Raw genomic sequence first — 18,823 nt, 5'->3', positions numbered from 1 at the left:
GATTTTGGAATTAATTATAACCATCCTTCCCATGGGAAAATTGTTTTTGTTTTGAATTCTCTTTTAAAAAAACATGTTAGGATGAGACTAAGGAGCTACAGATAACAATTAAAAGAGAAGACTACTTGAATTTGACTTAATAACACAGAATGGAGCAAAATATCTTAACACTGGGTGCATTAAAGGATATTTTTGAACAATGGACCCAGAAGTTAATTTTAAGAATGTTTGTACTTACATAATTGTTACGTTAAACAAGATAGACTGAAAGATGTTATGAAAGAAGAACAAAACTCAGACTGATCTGAATATGGATTTAAAAATGACATGCTACAAGAATGACATAGAAGAAGATGCTACACTGGATATACAAATTATTAAGTTGTTGTTATGATGATGATTATTATTAAGTTAATAAGTAAAAGAAATATATGAATGACAAACCAAAAGTATCCTGGATAACTTTCATATAATGGAAGTGTAGCATAGTGTAGCATAGAATAGCATAGAATTCTTTATTGGTCAAATGTGATTGGACACACAAGGAATTTGTTTCTGCTTGCATAAACTCTCAGTATACATACAAGCAACAAGTGATAAGCCAGTATCATAGTCATCATAAGATATGTTCATCAGAAATCATAAGATACACCACTTAGTGATAATCATAGGATACTAAATAAGCAATCAATACAAATCAAAGAGCAGAGGTGGCGCAGTGGTTAGGGTGCAGTACTGCAGGCCACTTCAGCTGACTGTTATCTGCAGTTCAGCGGTTCTAATCTCACCGGCTCAAGGTTGACTCAGCCTTCCATCCTTCTGAGGTGGGTGAAATGAGGACCCAGACTGTGGGGGCGATATGCTGACTCTGTAAACCGCTTAGAGAGGGCTGAAAGCCCTATGAAGCGGTATATAAGTCTAACTGCTAAATCATACTAGGATACTAAGTAAAACAATATAAATCATAAGATACAAGCAACAAAGTTATAGTCATAAAAAGATAAGGAAATACGTAATAGGACAGATGATGATAGTAATACAGCCCCACTGGGTAGTTTGATGGTGTTGTTGGAATTAGTTGTTTAGCAGAGTGATGGCATAGGGGAAGAAACTATCCTTGTGTCTAAAAAGTTATTACAATTTTGTAAAAAAGGTCAAGGAAAAAACAAAAAGAGATCAAGTTCTAGAATGGGTGTCAAACTCGTGTTGTCACATCATCACGTGACATATCGTGACTTTTTCCCCTTTGCTAAACCAGGGTTGAGGGTGGCCAAGGTGTGATACATCCAGCCCGTGGGCCGCAAGTTTAACATCCCTGTTCTAGAACATTATTTGAAGGAAGGCATGAAAAATAAATATTATTAAAAGTAAGGTGAAGGAATATAAAGTTGGTTTATTTCATCAAGATTAAAATAGATATGTTATCTCTGGTAACCCTTAATGGGCTTTTCCTGGTCAAGACTGAACAAGGACGCCTTAAGGATTTGATAATAGATAAGAGATGGGACCGGGGTGGAATTCAGCAGGTTCTGACAGGTTCTGGAGAACCAGTAGTGGAAATTTTGAATAGTTCGGAGAATGGGCAAATACCACCTCTGGCTGGCCCCAGAGTGGGATGGGAATGGAGATTTTGTGATATCCTTCCTCTGTCACGCCCACTAAGCCACGCCCATAGAACCAGTAGTAAAAAAGTTTGAATTTTACCACTGAGCTGCTTATAGGAAGATGTCATTTGTTCAACTGTAAGAGTTTTTTAAAGAGATACCACTAGTCCCTGATAGTAATGCAGATAATGCAGTTAAAGGACATAATTAGTTATGAATATTACATATGTTACCTTCATATGGGCAGTTATGTAAATATGACAAATAAATAAATTTTACTCCTATTATTTGATAGACTCAAAAATATTTCCAGTGATTCAGAAGTAATTCCTCTAATGAGCAGAATAATGAGGAATGACTTAAGAATCAGTTCAGCTGTTCTGTAAACATCCCATCAGATATTACCACACAAAACAGGTCCCTCAAATGAAAGAGTGGAGAAACGTTAGCTGTCTTCTTTTTCAATATTTCTATTTCTGAATATTGTAATCTCGTTATCATTTTAAGTGTGGTTGTTATGGAAAGGTTATAATTATAGCAGTCACTACTGACTGATAAAAATGTCATGTGTTTTCTATTTGGTGTCTTTAATTCTTTGGCACTTGTCCTAGCTTGCGCAAATTATACCATATTCGTGCTGTTGCTTCTTATTGCCATGGCAACGTTAATCAATCATCACCCTAAAAATAGCCTTAATTCTTTTTTCTTTCTTTTTTTTTAATAGAAGGCATCTGCAGTGAATTTAAAATTTGACTATCACTATGTGTTTTCCATGGCTGTTTTTTCTTCTTCCTCAGACAGAGGAAGACTAGACAAGTAGGGAATACTCAAAAAGCAATTAATTAAGTCAGAGTTTAATCTGCTTTTTCCCCACTGTGGTATGCTGAAAGTTATTCTCTACTGGGGGGTATATTAAAATATGTGAAGATAAACAGTTCTGGACAGATAATAGGTGGGAAACAAGCACAGCCCTTTGTAATCATGGGGATAGAGTTAATATGCATTTCCCCATTGCTATTAGAAATCTGAGAGGACTGAAATTTTGAGAACTTGTCTTCAATGTCTATGGAGATTCAGTTCAGATGAGAAGCGAAATGTTTTCAAGTGGGGGGAGGAGAAAGCCCAGTTATCTTTTGAAAAGTACTTTGGGGACAACTTAGCTGCAACTTTATGCAGATGTATTCATTTTCAAATAAATATCACTAATATTTTTCCCAAAGGCAAAATGAAGGCAAATGGATATTATTTTATCAGGGTAACTCAGTAATAAGGATTACTACTAGTTAATACTTTAGAATACCAAAATGATTTACAAAAATGGGTGGATCCTAGCAGTATAAAATTCATTAGAGAAAAATGTATTGTTCTTCTAGGAATAAAAACAAATGATGCCAAGCTATGAGTCAGCAAGTTTTAGATTCATCAAGAAAAGAAGAGTTTTCAAACCAAAGAGTTGCTTTCTGTTCCGCAGTGGCAAAACCACACATTTTGGACCTCACACATTCAGACAGATTGGAAAGAGATTCAAGATTATCAGATGGATTTAAATGAGTACTAAGGGGATGTGTTTAGTTTAAAATAGGGTATGACAACAGTTTTCAAATATGCTGAAAAATTTCTACATAATCTCATGTGGAACAAACTGATTTTGTGGCGAAAACCCAAATAAAGGAGGCTGAGTAATATTGGCTTAAGGGAAATTGTTAACATTTAATAGTTTTTTTCCCTCAGGTTTCTCAAAAATCTGTTAAACCGGATGCTTAGAATGAGATTCTCTCTGTTGCCTGCTCAGTTTGTGGCAAAGTATTATGGGCTTTCTAAATCTCTTACAAATATTATTTTGATTATTATTTATTTGTAGAGCAGCACCTGGCCACTTCTAGAAATGTTAAATAGGAAATTGGAGAATGTGCTCTGTGTATTCCTTTATATGTCATGTGTGCTAACAAAAATGCCAGTTTAGTACTTGAGAAGTGTCTGCCCAAGGGAAGTGAAAGAAGAAGGAATCATGTTTTAAATTTCAATATACTTGCAACATTAATTTTCTGCATTTGTATCTGATTTCTTGTATGAATTAATATCTTGTCACTAAGCTACCATTCTGTAGGTTGCAATAATTTACTACCTTTGCTTTGCTAAAGTACAATGGATGCATAGGATGAATCCCAAAATACTTGAATTGTAATCTTAGCTAATTCTAGCAATCTTAGCATAGCACTCTTTGGAGGGAGCATTAAACACCTGCCCAAAAATAGTCTAGCTAACAGATCAGAAGGATGAAAAGAGGCTTAAGAAAAGCACCAGGGTCAGTCCCTATCACTTCACCCAGCATCTCTCCTCTGCAGCATAGCAACCCCAAAGGTTTTTGTAGGTGCCTAAGAGATGAAAGAGGTAGGCCCTGGCCTCCAAGAGCAGGCTCTTTCAACAGACAGTTTTGTGTTATTCTGTGAAATTGTTCTCTTTGTCCTGAAGCACAGACATATATGGGTGGAATACTGCAATTATTTACATTAACAGGAATATGTCCATGCAATTGAATGCACCTACTTATTCTCAGGTTTGCTGCGGGTGGCAGTGGCCGCCCCAATATGTCAAACCCCTTGCCAGCCAAAGTTGCAGAATATTTACAATACCCTCACTGGGTACAGAACAAGAAGAACCTAGATCTGTTTCCTGACATCAGTCAAACTCCTATGCAGCACAAGACTTGAACAAGCTTGTGTGCAGCAGCTACATAAACAGAGGGATAGAATTAAGATCACATGAAGTGTTAATACCACTTTATAATGCCTTGGTAAGGCCACACTTAGAATACTGCATTCAGTTTTGCCACGATGTAAAAAAGATGTTGAGACTCTAGAGTGCAGAGAAGAGCAACAAATATGATTAAGGGATTGGAGGCTAAAACATATGAAGAATGATTGCTGGAACTGGATATATCTAGTCTTATGAAAGGAAGGGCTAGAGTTGACATGAAAGTGTTCCAATATCTCAGGGGTTGCCACAAAGAAGAGGAAGTCAAACTATTCTCCAAAGCACCAGAAGGCAGGACAAGAAGCTTTGGGGGGAAACTAATAAAGGGAAGCAATTTAGAATTGAGGAGAAATTTCCTGACAGTTAGAACAATTAATCAGTGGAACAACTTGCCTCCTCAAGTTGTGAATGCTCCAACACTGGAAGTTTTTAAGAAGATGTTGGATAACCATTTGTCTGAATTGGTGTAGGGTTTCCTGCCTGATCAGTGGGTTGGAATAGAAGATCTCCAAGGTCCCTTCCAACTCTGTTATTCTATTCTATTTTAATCTTTAAACCCATGTCCAAAAAACACAACTAGCACATCTGAAGAGATTTCAGAACCCATGATTATAAAGAGACTTCATGTAGGCCTTGGTTTACGATCAGAATTGAGCCGAAAATTTCCATGGTTAAGCAAGACAGTGGTTAAATGAATTTTGCTTCATTTTATGACCTTTTTGCCATAGTTGTTAGGTGGATCACTGCAGTTGTGAATCATGTGGTCATTAAGCAAATCTGGCTTCCCTCATTGACTTTGCTTGTCAAAAGCTGGCTGGGAGGGTTGCCAATGGTGATCAGATGACCGCAGAACAATCTAACTGTCATAATTACATATCAGTTGCCAAGTGCCTGAATTTTGATCACACAACCATGGGGATGCTTGTAGTGGTCATTAGTGTGAAAAAAGGCTGTAAGTCATTTTTTTCAGTGCTGTTTTAATTTTGAGTGGTTACTAAATGAATAGTTGTTAAGTCAAGGACTACCTGTGTATAAGATCTGACAAATGTTAAGAAAAGTGCTATTTGGAACTCACGTGAATAGATTCCAGTATGGAAGGTAATGACTGGTCATTTCTGCAGCTCAAGCCAACGAGGCTATGGAATCCAGTGTCCAGTAACTAGAGAAGAAACTCTTTCCCATAGAAGATGTGTAGATTTCAGCCTCAAGCATGTTGTCACTTGTGTCCTAGGTTGTAGCCATGACCAAAATTCTGTCTGGTGGAGCAAAGACTCCTTTTTAGGCTTCTTTCTCTGTGGACTGCGGATGAGGCAATGTCAATGTCATGAAGACATGTCATTTAAAGTCCATTTGTGGGGTTTCTTTATGCAGAGGGACAAGTAGATAGTAGATTGACATCTTACAACAGGGGTGGGAAACTATGGCCCCTTTATGACTTATGGACTTCAATTCCCAGAATTCATCAGCCAGTCATGCTGCGGAATTCTGGGAGTTGAAGTTCAGAATTCATCAGCCAGTCATGCTGCAGAATTCTGGGAGTTGAAGTCCACAAGTCTTGAAGTGACCAAGTTTGGAGAGCCCTGTCTTACAGGGATGATGATGATAATGATGATGATAATAATAATCATAATAATGATGATTTCATTCTATTCATTCATTCCATCCAGATTTATTTGTCATAAATCTGAAAGTTGTTATATCAGTGAAAAACATCTCCAAGTATACAATTCTATGGCAGGAAAAATAATTTGGATAATTGGGCAATTGAAATATAATGGGTGGCAAAAAGATTCAGCATCCTTCAGTTCATATGCCTATTACATCCGCTCTTCTGCTTTTCCTCTCAAAGTTTGTTTTATCTAGAAATTGGTTTGCTTTTATTGCTTACCCTTTTCAAGTGCAGCATAACTATCCACACATAAAACAAAGGCTTCAGTTCTGAGGACAGTGTAACTACTTGCCAGAAAAAAATTAGGAAACTATCCATGAGCTGAAAAATTCATGGAGAATGTTGAGACTGTTGAACTTGTGAAGTCCCCCCCTCCCTCTGTCCTTATAGAGATTTTGCACTTATAAATGTCAGGCTTATTCTCCCAAATATGAGGCAGATAAAAACTGATAGCCAGGATACTGCAATGCAGAAAGGACATCATGAAACTGTTAATGGGTATAATTGTTGCATTTTATGTTATATGTTTTCTTTACAGTGCTCATTTTTGCCCAAGTTCTCCATTCACATAGAGACCAAATATGAGGACAACAAAGGAAGTAATGATAATGTAAGTATTCTCTCCTTTCAATAATTGAATGTAAAGTACATTTAAAACGTAGGCCAGATAGCCCAGAAGAAATCAAGGTTTTAGGCGCAAAAAAAACAGGTCGACACGTGAAGGTTCTAAATTATTGGTTTATTGCTAAAGCCTATGCGCAGAAATATTCTCAGACTAATGGCTTGCACCTGGACTAGATAAGGGTCAACTGTGTTCAAGAGGGGGCGGGGGTTGTGGCTATCTAATGATTCTAAACTGATATCTCATTTAACTCTTCCCCTTGGTTCTGTGAGTACCTTTACACAAGGGAAGATTGTGCATGGCAGCACCATGTTAGGATACCACCACTTATATGTAATTTAAATAATAACTATCCAAGGTTTACATGAAATACCTTTTAAGCTTGAATGTCCCTGTTTCATAGATAGTTAATACTTTTTAGGAAGGTAACAATTTCTAAGGATAATTACTTTTATTTTTTTTATAGCAAAACTGTATGTCTGAACTGCCAGTATGTTAGTTCAGGAATTATATGTGGGTAACTAATACCGGTATATCCCTCCCACAATCCTTGGTAATTGTATTCATAGACTGGTTTTGTAGGTCATAGGTTGAGCTTCTTATTGTACCTATTGAATAATACTATACAAAATTCCTGTCAGGAATTTTTCTCCTATTCCCAAATGCCATCACAGAACCTAGTCAAAACTACCAAATGGTAAGGCAAAGAAGCCTACCAATTCCAGGGTTTCAGGTGCTATAAAAGAGCTGATCGTGAGTGGAATTATAGTTTTTAAGGTATTTGGATCTCTTCATGGGTGTATCCTTACAGTTCAGCCAGTTTGTGTAACCAATTATTAATTTTTTCCCCTCATATTTGAAGGGCAGCAATATGGCATTTGAAGGCATGCAAGTAGAGAATCCAGGTGGGAAGAAATAAAATATACCTACATTACTTAAACTTCGCACTAAACTGGTGAGGGCTACAGGCTTAAAGTACTAATGTATTGTTGGCTAAACAGTCATAATGCCTTGGGCAAAACCAAAGGAGCTCCAGTTTTTTAGAGAGCAAGAACAAATGGTGGCAGATGACCAATTAGCACCCCTCTGATCACACTGCTGGTCATCTGATTTTGCTTCTGGGGTAATAAGGATGAAGCATAACAGATTTCAATCATCTTGAGGCTGCATATAAATGTTCTCAGCTTAAAGGGGAAACATTCCTTTAACATCAATACAGCTAAATACAACTGTTGCAAGAAAGAGGACATGTCTATGTTTATACCTGAAACCTGCAATAACCTATTCTATAGGGTAGAATAGACAGAGATAAGGTAGCTTTAGAATTCATTAGGATATGAATTACTGTCTCCCATTCCCTGTACCACAGCAGTCCTTTAATTCTCATGTAAACAGGAGCGATTTAATGAAATAATGAGTTTGTAAACTTTGTAAAAAATTTCTCATACAGATCTCCAATAACTTTCTGTCAAGAAATAATTCATTAATTGTGCTTCCTGTTATATATTATAAAGCAAATAAGATAGCAAACATTAATCAGTGAATTAATTAAAGCTCCAGATGATTAATCAAGAGTACCTTGCTAATTTTAACATGGAGACATTTTTAAGGCTGTTTTGTGATATGCTATGGTAATAGAGGATGAAAAATAAATATTAACTTAGATTAACAGATCAGAGATCTGCCATGGACTAAAGCTTATGCATGTGGGGGTAAATGTATGAATGCATTACACAAACAAGAACAAAAGATTTATGGCACATTTAAAATGAATAGATTTATTTAGTTTCTTATAAAATGTGATTTATTGTCACAACTTTTCGTGCTCTGAACATTAACATTCAAGGCATCAAAAGACTCTTGACTCTCTCTCTCTCTCTCTCTCTCTCTACACACACACACACACACACACACACACACACACACACACACACATATTACGACAGTATAAGTACATGCTACCAGAAAAACTCAGAAGTATGGCTTCTCATCCACCAAACTAAATAATATTCTTAAAACTATCTCTTTAAAGATAGTTTTAAATAGTGAAAGCTATTTCTGTCTTTAAAAGGAATGTATTTGTTTCAACCTGTTCAGTGGAACAGACTTTTGTTCTTAGTTATCAAAATGTTGACACTTTAAAATGAGATATATAGAGATACTCTTACAGATAATAAGTGTAACATATGGCAATGTAATATTTGGACTTATCATGGAAATTTTATAAAATGTCCATTTTAGAACAGAATATTTATCAAACAGACATAGAGAATTAGTTTTTCAATTTAACTCATATATATATATATATATATATATATATATATATATATATATATATATATATATATATACATATATACATATACACACACACACACACACACACACACACACACAGATATATATATATATATATATATATATATATATATATATATATATGTAGGTCTCTAGTTGTTCGGGTTTTCTCCCGCGTAGAAACGTACAAACCGCCAGCCAAGATCCCACACTACTCCTGGAAACACCAAACCTGAAGTAGTCAGCAGCAGCCTGAAGATGACGAATGTGACTTCGTCGAAACGTCGCCAAGACATCTCCAATTCTACGCGGGAGAAAACCCGAACAACTAGAGACCTACATACTAACACCCGCGAAAACCTCAGAAAACATATATATATATATATATACCAGCTTTATAGCAGTAAATGTTTCTTGTTATGAACTATTAAGCTGTATCTTTTCTGCTATTTCCTGCCTATGATTGCTTTTTACATGTCATCATATATTTATTTGGATGTTCAAGGAGGTATTCCCTATTCTTCAGATAGAATTAGTCTCTAAATAAAACATTTTCCCGCTGGTTCTGTTTATAGCGCCAGGTTTCTACCATACTCGTTATCCACATCTTCCTATAAAACTAAAGCACTTTAGCACCCCCCCCACCCCTCCTCACAACTGGGCTTAGACCTTTGTAATAATATCCAAGAAACATTTTCCTGTGGCATCCTCAGCTTGTTGGTAGCATTTGACTTTCCCATTTGTCTTCCTCCTCCTCCTCTTGGAAGGAAACGCTTCCTTTAGGTAGATCAGCATCTTTCTCTATTTAACTCTAAAATGAAATTAATTTGCAGCATGCTAAGTCTTTGCCTTGGAAATGCTGACGCAGTGTTGATGACAGGAGTTTCTATATTAAGTTGAATACGATGCTCTAGGCCTGGGTTAACACTGGTCCACAGAGATAGAATTGCACACTGAAGCTTATTGACCTCTAGCCATATATTTCCAAGTTCTTACTTCATGGGCAGAGGTTACAAGAAAGAGGAAAATGTTATTACTTGTATTCCACTCACTGTCAATATATGAATGTACACAGTATATATACGCTAATACAGTACGGTATCAAGACATATCACTTCCCATAGCCTTAATTCTAGTCTGATAAAATGTGCAAATAATGATTGCTTTTCTTGCCTGTACTCCAGATTAAGGGGTGAGTTACTCAATTGCAAGACTTCATCAGTGTCTAGAAGTGCATGCAGCTTAGCAGGTTAAGAATAGTTCTAACATAAAACTGCAAGCAGACAACTGGTAATCCTTCGAGATTTATAACCTATTCTACATACTTTTACTTGATAACAACTGAGTTTGTTTGGACCTGCCTAATATAAATACTTAGAATCGCTAAAAGTAAAAATGCACTGTCGTATAAAGTGTACTTTTTATGAAATTATATATAATGTCTCTGCTTCAAAGAGTTTAGATCTATAATATATAGAATACAAGTTACTATGTTACTCCTTATGGAGATACTTAATTGGCCAAAAATTGTTTTGTAATTTGTGATAATATTAGCACATGATTTAGTAGAAAAGCTATTCATTCCTATGTTGGAATTGCTTGTAAACTCAATTTGTCATGGTTATTTGTTTCTTATTTATCAAATTAGGTGTAATGTTGTTCTTATTCTATTTCATTTTTAATTATTTGGAATTGAGTATTTCTATGATAATTCAGTGCTGACACATAATGACTTTAACAACTCATTAGTATAGGAAGTTTGCATTGTTCTAACTTATCTTTTCCCATATTAAAGTCTCCTTTGAACCAATACTGAATCCTGGTGACTGCAAGGACATGTCCTTTTCTGTACTTTGAACAATTATAAATGGTTTTCTGTTGCTTTCTTCCAACATGATTTTCCATCTGTCCGTCCGTCCGTCCATCCATCCATCTATCCATCTCAATTTATGTAGCTCCTCATCTCACCATGATGACACTTGGCAACTAACAATGGTTAAATTCCAATGTAATATACACCACAAAAATAAATACATAATCGTCAGCCATGATAAAACCATAAACACAGATCAACATAGATTCTCATGAGCTCTGCCCCAAATTTCGATCCCCATGCCTGATGACACAGCCATGTCTTCAGTGCTAATAAGGTCAGGATCAATCTAATCTCTGCATGGATGGTATTATAAAAAGTGGATGCCATGACTGAAAAGCTCTCTTCCTGGGTCCCATCAGATTGCGTTCTTTAATAAATTTAATAAATGGGACCCATAGCATCTAATCTAATATTAATTCATTCTTCATAAATCTGAAGAAGTTATAAATAAATAATTTTTGTGATATAGTATAATAAACAATATAGGATTTTTCATTTAGCTATATTGTGGCCAAGAAGAACTGCTATTTCCTTCACTTCTAAAATGAAATAGTTTCATTTTTTACTAATTCCTCAATTCATCTGTGAGTGAATGTATAAACAATTAATAAAACAAATAGGAATTTTCTTAATTGAAAGGAACTACATAGGACTTAAAATTTATGAAAGAGCTAATTAGTTGAATCAGATTTTTGTGAGTTGACAAATATGTACTAAGAACTGATACAAACAGGCATATTGGAAAATTGGATGGAGTTTTTATAACATGTCTTAGAAAAAAAGTTTCATGTAAAATGTCCTTGTCCAAGACAAGAGGATTTTCTGTGTTGCCATAATTTGCATGGCCACAATCAAGTTTATTAATATGATCAAATATGATACAGTGGATAAAAATGTTAGCAGTTAGTACAGATAAATTAAAAATAATTGTAAGGAGTTATGTCAGCCAGTCTTGTAAATAAAATTTTAAAGTGATTCAACCATTTCATAACAGAGATTTCACAAGTGGCTATTAAGTGACTTTGAATTAATTAATGATCACATTTAAACTAAACCCACAATTTGTTATATTTTTAATTACATTAAGATCATTTATTGACTGAAGCAAGATTTAAGTTAATTTAAAATTAGTGTGCTAATAATAAAGGTATTTTCCAAAATCTGTGTTGATCAACATGGTGTTATCCAAATATAAATGTCACGTGCTATTTTCCCATCTTTAATAAATATAAACCAGGTAGACACCACATTCATCTATTTATTTTAGGGGTGTTTTTTCCATTGACCTGCCCTTGTTCACTCCATTTTTTTTCCTGACAAAAACAGTTACTTCAACTTTGTGATAGATTAATGTTCAGATCCATAATCTTTGTAGCATTATACAGTCTAACATTTGTTCTTAAATCCTTTGGGTATTCAGCCAACAACATGGCATCCTATGCATACCAAAGCACACTAACATCCGCACATGTATTATTGCATTCATGTCCATAAATGCATTAAACAACCAAAGAGGCATTCCGTATGAATGAAGGCAAATATACAGTATCTGTCCCAAGATATTGTTGCAGGATCCAATTTGGGTTGGTCACCAGGACCAGAGATTTAGTCTTCCAAACTTTCGGACACATACTGGAGTCCGTCCTCAGGGAACTTCTCTGTAGACAATGGACTCCAGTACAAGTCTGAAAGCCCAGAAGACTTAAACCTCTGATCTCGGTGACCAAGGGATCCTGCAGAGTGCAGACATTTCACATCTTTGACATCCTCCCTGCTCAGCGTTGGACTATTTGCTAAGCACTGATTCACACTAATGTTTTATTTCCATCATATGCCATTCTTAGAGCATACAAGAAAGCAACTTGGAAGTCCGCATTTATGCAAAGCTTTCCATGACGCAAACCAATCCACTTTATCATGTTCTCTCTGGATCAAAAAAACATAATTTTGACATTCAAACATTTTCCCCCTCTGACACTGAAGTGCACATTCAGGTCTGCAAAACCTCTGCCTGGCATAAAACCACAGTATTCTTTCCAGTATTGGCTCATTGTCACATCTCATACCCTTCTGTGTCAGATTTCTGCCAAATACCTTCTTTTCCTAACCTAATCCCTTAAATATTGTTGATGTGTGTTTTTCTAATTCAAGGTTTTAATGTTTTCACTTCATGCAAATTGGTAAAATTGGTCTTCACTTGATTTAATCTCATAAGGGAGAAAATAAATCTTTATGGAACCCAAACTAGGTCCATTAATATGGTGGGTTCTCATTAGCACAGAATGTTATCTTTTATGATTGGGAGGACTGATACTGTGAAATACAGCTAGTCCTCAACTTACAACCATTGAGCCCAAAATTTCTATTGCTGAGCAAGACAGTAAAATGTTTTACTCCATTTTATGTTCCTTCTTGCCACAGGTATTAAATGAATCGCGACAGTTGTTAAGTTAGTAACACAGTTGTTAAGTGAATCTGACTTTGCTTGTCAGAAGGACACAAAAGGTGGTCACATGACCCCAGGACACTGCAATTATCATGAATATGTGGTAGTTGCCAAGCGACTGAATTTTAATCACATGACCATGGGGATGCTTGCAACAGTCAAAAATATGAAGAACAGTCATAAGTCACTTTTTTCAGTGACCTCAATCTGTCACTAAATGAATGATTATAAGTCTACCTTTAACATGTCCTGTATAAGAAAAATTCTCCATAATATTTGGAACTCCAGTTTATTACAGCTCATTTATGACGTATAAAACAATAACAGTATTTTTGATTTGTACTCTCATCATCCAAGAGAGCTTCCCAGCAAGGTTATGGTTTCTTTCTAAGCTCACCATCTTAAGTGCTTCATGCTGTATATTGAATTCTTTCAGGGAACACATAACATTGTGAAGAGGGCCACAGCAAGTTCCTAGCAGTCTGAATGAATTCCTATGAGCAATTAGTGATGGTTGGCTGGCAAGCCAATCTTAGACCTTTCTGTTGAATATTAGTTTTCTTTTATATAAACTAAACAGTTCAGTGAGCTGTCCCTGTTCAATTGGAAGAGCACAAACAGTTATCTGTAAATGATGTTTTTCAAATCAAGACATTGATGACAAACTCTGAGTAAAAGGCTAGAATTTCAAGAGCTTAAGCCTCAATTCATACATTACTCATCCTTTAAACGGTGGATGAAAGTCATTATGTACCTCTTATGCAGACCAGAGCTCTAAGCAGCTTGCCTTAATTTACTTCTACCATACCAAAAAAAAAAAAAAATCACAGGAAAATGTTCATGAAAATTGTGCCTCACTGATTGGATTTTTATGTTTTATTTATTTATATTCTGCCTTTATAATTTTTTACAAATAACTCAAGGCATAGAACATATTCAACACATCTTCCCCCTACTATTTTCCCCACAACAACACTTTGAGTTAAGAGAGACAGACAGACAGACAGACAGACAGACAGACAGACAGACAGACAGACAGAAAAAGGAAGAGAGAGAAAGGAAGGAAGAGTGAGAAAAGAAGGAAGGAAGGAAGGAAGGAAGGAAGGAAGGAAGGAAGGAAGGAAGGAAGGAAGGAAGGCCCAAAGTCACCCAGCCAGTTTTCAGGGCTAAGACAGAACTAGAATTCACAGTCTCCTACTTTCTAGTCTGATGGTTTAACCACATAATGTGGCTTTTAAAATAAGTTAACACAAATGATGTGATTAGTAACCCACTGTGGTTTCTTATAGTAACTATATAGCAAATAATTATATATTAAATAACAGTGCCATGGTTTGCTTAACCATGATTTGTTCAGAAAATTACTATTTGGCTGGACTCATCTAACTTTCTAGTCTAAAAGTCATGATTTTAAAACCAGAATGGTCTGATTCATACAATGTATTAAACAATTAAACCAAAACCATATAACAACATTATGGCTTAGTTGTGTAAATTTAATGAGTGAATTCACTCACCAATGTGATTCATATATTGTGCTTTAACCACAAGCTATTTATTAAGTAACAGTTGGAAGGATTAATGTCATAAACTTAACACTAAAGAAATTACAAACTGCTCAGTAAACCCAGCCATTTTATCTATAAGGAGAGGAGAATCAGCTGTTATGTGCTAGTGTATAAAGGACTCAGAGAAGTTATGAATTGAAATGCGTAGTCTGTGTTATTTTTCCTTGACTGAAAGTAGAAATCTTCATTAAATGGTTGCTTAAGTACCAAATGAACAACTTTCTAGGCAAAACAAGCCCAGGTTAAATCCTTCCAAGACAGATTTGCTTGGTGGATCATAATCTTGGTAGATTATGGTGATTTTGTAACATTCTGGTCCCCTAGTTACTCTGGGAGCTTTGGTAAGCCCAACAGACATTGGTTGTTCTACTCCTGTGGTCCCTTTTTCAACATTAAGTGAAAGCCGTGACCTGCAAGGACTTTGTCAACCTTTAGGTAGAATACTGGTTGCAACTCTACCTGAATCAAGATGGCCTGGTGATAATAACCATAGCCTGGATAGATTGCTGCTATCCGTGAAGTGGTTTTCAGGGACAACTCAAAAGCTATACCCAAAAGCTATACTTGGTATAAAATGTCGTAGCTTAAACTCCTGATAGCTTCATCAAATGAGATAACACCCATTCTGAAGTTCATTCCATCAATTGCCAGTAGCTTCCAGTTGAAAATGCTGATTATCCCCTTTAAAGGGCATATCCTCTTTACAGTTCAGCCTTGGGGATCATTTGATAAGACTTTGCCAAAATCAAATCTGCCCAACCAGTCCAGATAGAGGGGGCCACCTGTATGACTCCCCACGCCTGAGTTTTATGAGATGCGGTTTATTGATGACAGGCCTTCTCAATAGTGGCTCCCATTTCATGGGACACCTTCTGCTGGGGCAAAGTAGAGGTTTTTGGGCCTTTGGATGGGGTTCCCCAGTGATTAAAGTTTTCAGACACTGGGCCCCCTCTAAATTTAGGGCAGAGTGGAGGAAGCTCCACTGGCTCAAGCTCTGCAAGAATCTCCCCTATTCCTCAGTCACTGCACACTAAAACTCTGGGGCTGGGAATAAAATAGGAGTATCTCAAAACCTCAGAAATAAGCAGATGGATATTTCAGGATTGAGGATGGTTAGCTCCTTTTTTTTTCCTGGAGAAAAGCGATTCAAATAGTTCTCGGAAATCCCACCTTAATGAATTATCTACTGAATGAATGCTAGAGTCCTGGTGTATTCGGTTTCCAAGATTCTGTATATTAGCTATATATATTTTTTACTCTTAACCGTAAGTTTACCTAATGAGACCTATGAAATCCAGTGAATAAATCTAACGTGAACCTTATTTTCTGATCTGTACTCTGTGATATGGCCTAATAGCATGCCTTCCCCAACTAAGAAGAGGAAACATTGCAAATTGGCAGAAGTACTGTTGCTGCCTGAAATTATGACTAATGCAGGAGCAGCAGTGGAAGAGAGGGCATAACAGCAGGGGTGTTAGCTATCTCTCCCCCCACCTTGTGCCTTCTGCAACCCTCCTCCACTACAACTCCCATTAGGATCCTGAACAACTAGGTGTAAGGTTTGAGGCAGGTGAGACAGGAATTGGCAGTTTCCAGTCCGGGACCTGGGTAAATTCAATACCTGTACAGATTTACAGCCACAAAGCATCAAGTATACTTTAATTCCGAAGATATGAGGGAGAAGAAGAAATGATTCTGAACCATCAGGGATAGCGGAGGACAAGGAGAAAAGCAACCGAGGGTTGGAACTAGCAATATCCAGCCAGATGCATGCGGCTTTTTATTCCTGGCTGCAATGTGAAAATGCTGCTCTAACCAAACTGTGCCCAGCAATCTTATGCAAGAATATGTCTGATTTACCACGGAGTCCAGATTTGCCATCACATATGTTGAGGCTGTGAGTTAAGGGGGAGCCTGAGCCCCCCCTCTGTCTGTTGGCTTTGACTGTTTTTCTACCACATAAGGCCTTAACGCACATGCGGAATGCAGAGGCTGCCTTAGAAATGAAGCTGCTATTCCAGTAGGACATTTTGCTTTGCAATGTGCCAGCACCTCTGCTTTTTGACGTTAAAGAATCTAATTTGGTTTTTTGGTTGTTGGCTTTTTTGGTATTTTTTTTTAAAGAATCAGGCAAAGCAGAGAGTTTGACAAGTGCCTAGGGAAATGGCTGCAAGAACTGAAACAGTTCATATGCAACCCCAGGGCACTCAGATTTAGATTAATGGCAAATGCAGATAAGACATGTTGTAGCTCAAACTATGCAACCTCTTGGCTTTGTTTTTTTTCTTTTCTGGCCAGCCACACATATAGCATATACTGAAAACTGTGGCAAGAGAAGTCCTAGCAATTAATTTCACATCATTGTTATGTGTAAAGTAGTAACAACAAGGAGACAATTGTTGCAGGACTAGACAGAACACAGATCAGATATTATTTTTAAAACTCATCTACTGGCCATTTGTAAGGGAAGAGTCTGAATTGCGTTCTTTGTGCGTTCTTTGTGTTTCAAAATTGGCAGAAGAGAAAGATGATGATAGATTGTTTCCTAATTACTTTGGGATTGGAAATGCTGGTGGTGTGGAAATGCTCTTAAACAAAGGCCTTTTTAAAAAGTCTAAAGTCCATTAGAAACAATAGTTATATTTAATCAAATATGTATTAATAATGTTTCTTTTGTTAAGTTTAATTTTAATTAGTAAGTGTGGAATATGCTAGAGAGATGATATAATGTAGTCATTAAGATGCTGGAGTAGTCATGAGGAAACCTGGATTCTAGTCTTCTTTTAGGCACAGAAGCCAGCTGAGTGACCTTGAGCCTGTCAGTTGTCATTTGTCGTTGTTCAGTCACTAAGTCATGTCCAACTCTTCACAATCACATGGACTTTGCATGCAGACCCCCCCTCCCCCTGTCCTCCACTGTTTCCCGCAGTTTATCCAAATTCATTTTCATTGTGTCAATGACACTATCCATCTCATCCCCTTCCATCCCTTTCTCCTTTTGCCTTCAATCTTTCCCAATATCTGTTTTTTTCCCCAAATAAGACCTTGTTTCTCATTATGTGGCCACAGTATTTGAGCTTCAGTATCTGCCCTTCCAAAGAATCACTTGTCACAGTTCTAATCAATAGTCGACTCTAACCTGCTAATGCCTTCCCTCCTCCTCTTACGCCTTGATCGATTAGTAGTAAAAGCCAAATAAGCACAGAGCAAAAGTAAGCAGGATCTGAAACCTTGAATGCTAAATGGTAAGAAGACAATCATAGATACTATACATTTCTAATCTTGTTACATGTTATTAGTATAATACATTATAGATAATGAGAAAAGAGAACAAAGTTCTTGAAGCCACAGAAATAGCCTTTTAAAGCTTTGATCCGCTGTTTATTTATTGTCCCTTGGGAGGACCAGAAGGTTACATTCAGTGGTAGGATTCAAATCATTTAACAACCGGTTTTCTGCCCTAATGATTTCTTCCAACAACCAGTTCACCAAACTGCTCAGAAACTTCCAAAGTGGTGCGAACTGGCTGAATCCCACAACTGGTTACATTACCGTATTACAGTGGTTCCCAAACTTGGCAACGTTAAGACTTGTGGACTTCAACTCCCAGCTCTGCTGGCTGGAGAATTCTGGGAGTTGAAGTCCACAAGTCTTAAAGTTGCCAAGTTTGGGAACCACTGCCATATTACATGTGATAATACGGTATTTGGGGAGTATATTGGCAGTATATGCAAATATAAAAATTACTCTTGAGAAAACTGAGGCAACCCGTGTATTAATCTAGGCTGGGGGGGGGGACCTCTCAGTTTGGATTATTATATTTCATTTGGAGTCTGTTGATGGACGTTAGCAGTTAAGATTAAAAATATTCATTAGCTCAGAGAATCTTTTCTCTCATAAATGCAATTTTTAATATATTGTAAAAGGTGGATCCTAATCATAATGAACTGATTTAGGAACACAGAGAATGCAACCTGAAGATTTTA

The 18,823-nt window shown here is 36.6% G+C and overlaps 1 protein-coding gene across 2 annotated transcripts in view; it reads left to right on the top strand.

Annotated features, from left to right (window-relative positions):
- The window catches only part of PITPNC1 (phosphatidylinositol transfer protein cytoplasmic 1), a 187,115-nt gene that overhangs the window by 132,429 nt on the left and 35,863 nt on the right, over positions 1-18,823 (top strand). For both annotated transcript variants that reach the window (XM_032211307.1, XM_032211308.1), the window contains exon 5: positions 6,566-6,637. In XM_032211307.1, the coding sequence (XP_032067198.1) occupies positions 6,566-6,637 (72 nt within the window). The remainder of the gene's footprint in view (positions 1-6,565; positions 6,638-18,823) is intronic.

Source organism: Thamnophis elegans, chromosome 2, assembly GCF_009769535.1.
Source record: "Thamnophis elegans isolate rThaEle1 chromosome 2, rThaEle1.pri, whole genome shotgun sequence".
NCBI classification, from domain to species: domain Eukaryota; kingdom Metazoa; phylum Chordata; class Lepidosauria; order Squamata; family Colubridae; genus Thamnophis; species Thamnophis elegans.
The sequence above is the reverse complement of the archived record's forward strand: the minus strand, read 5'-3'. Positions and strand labels throughout refer to the sequence as shown.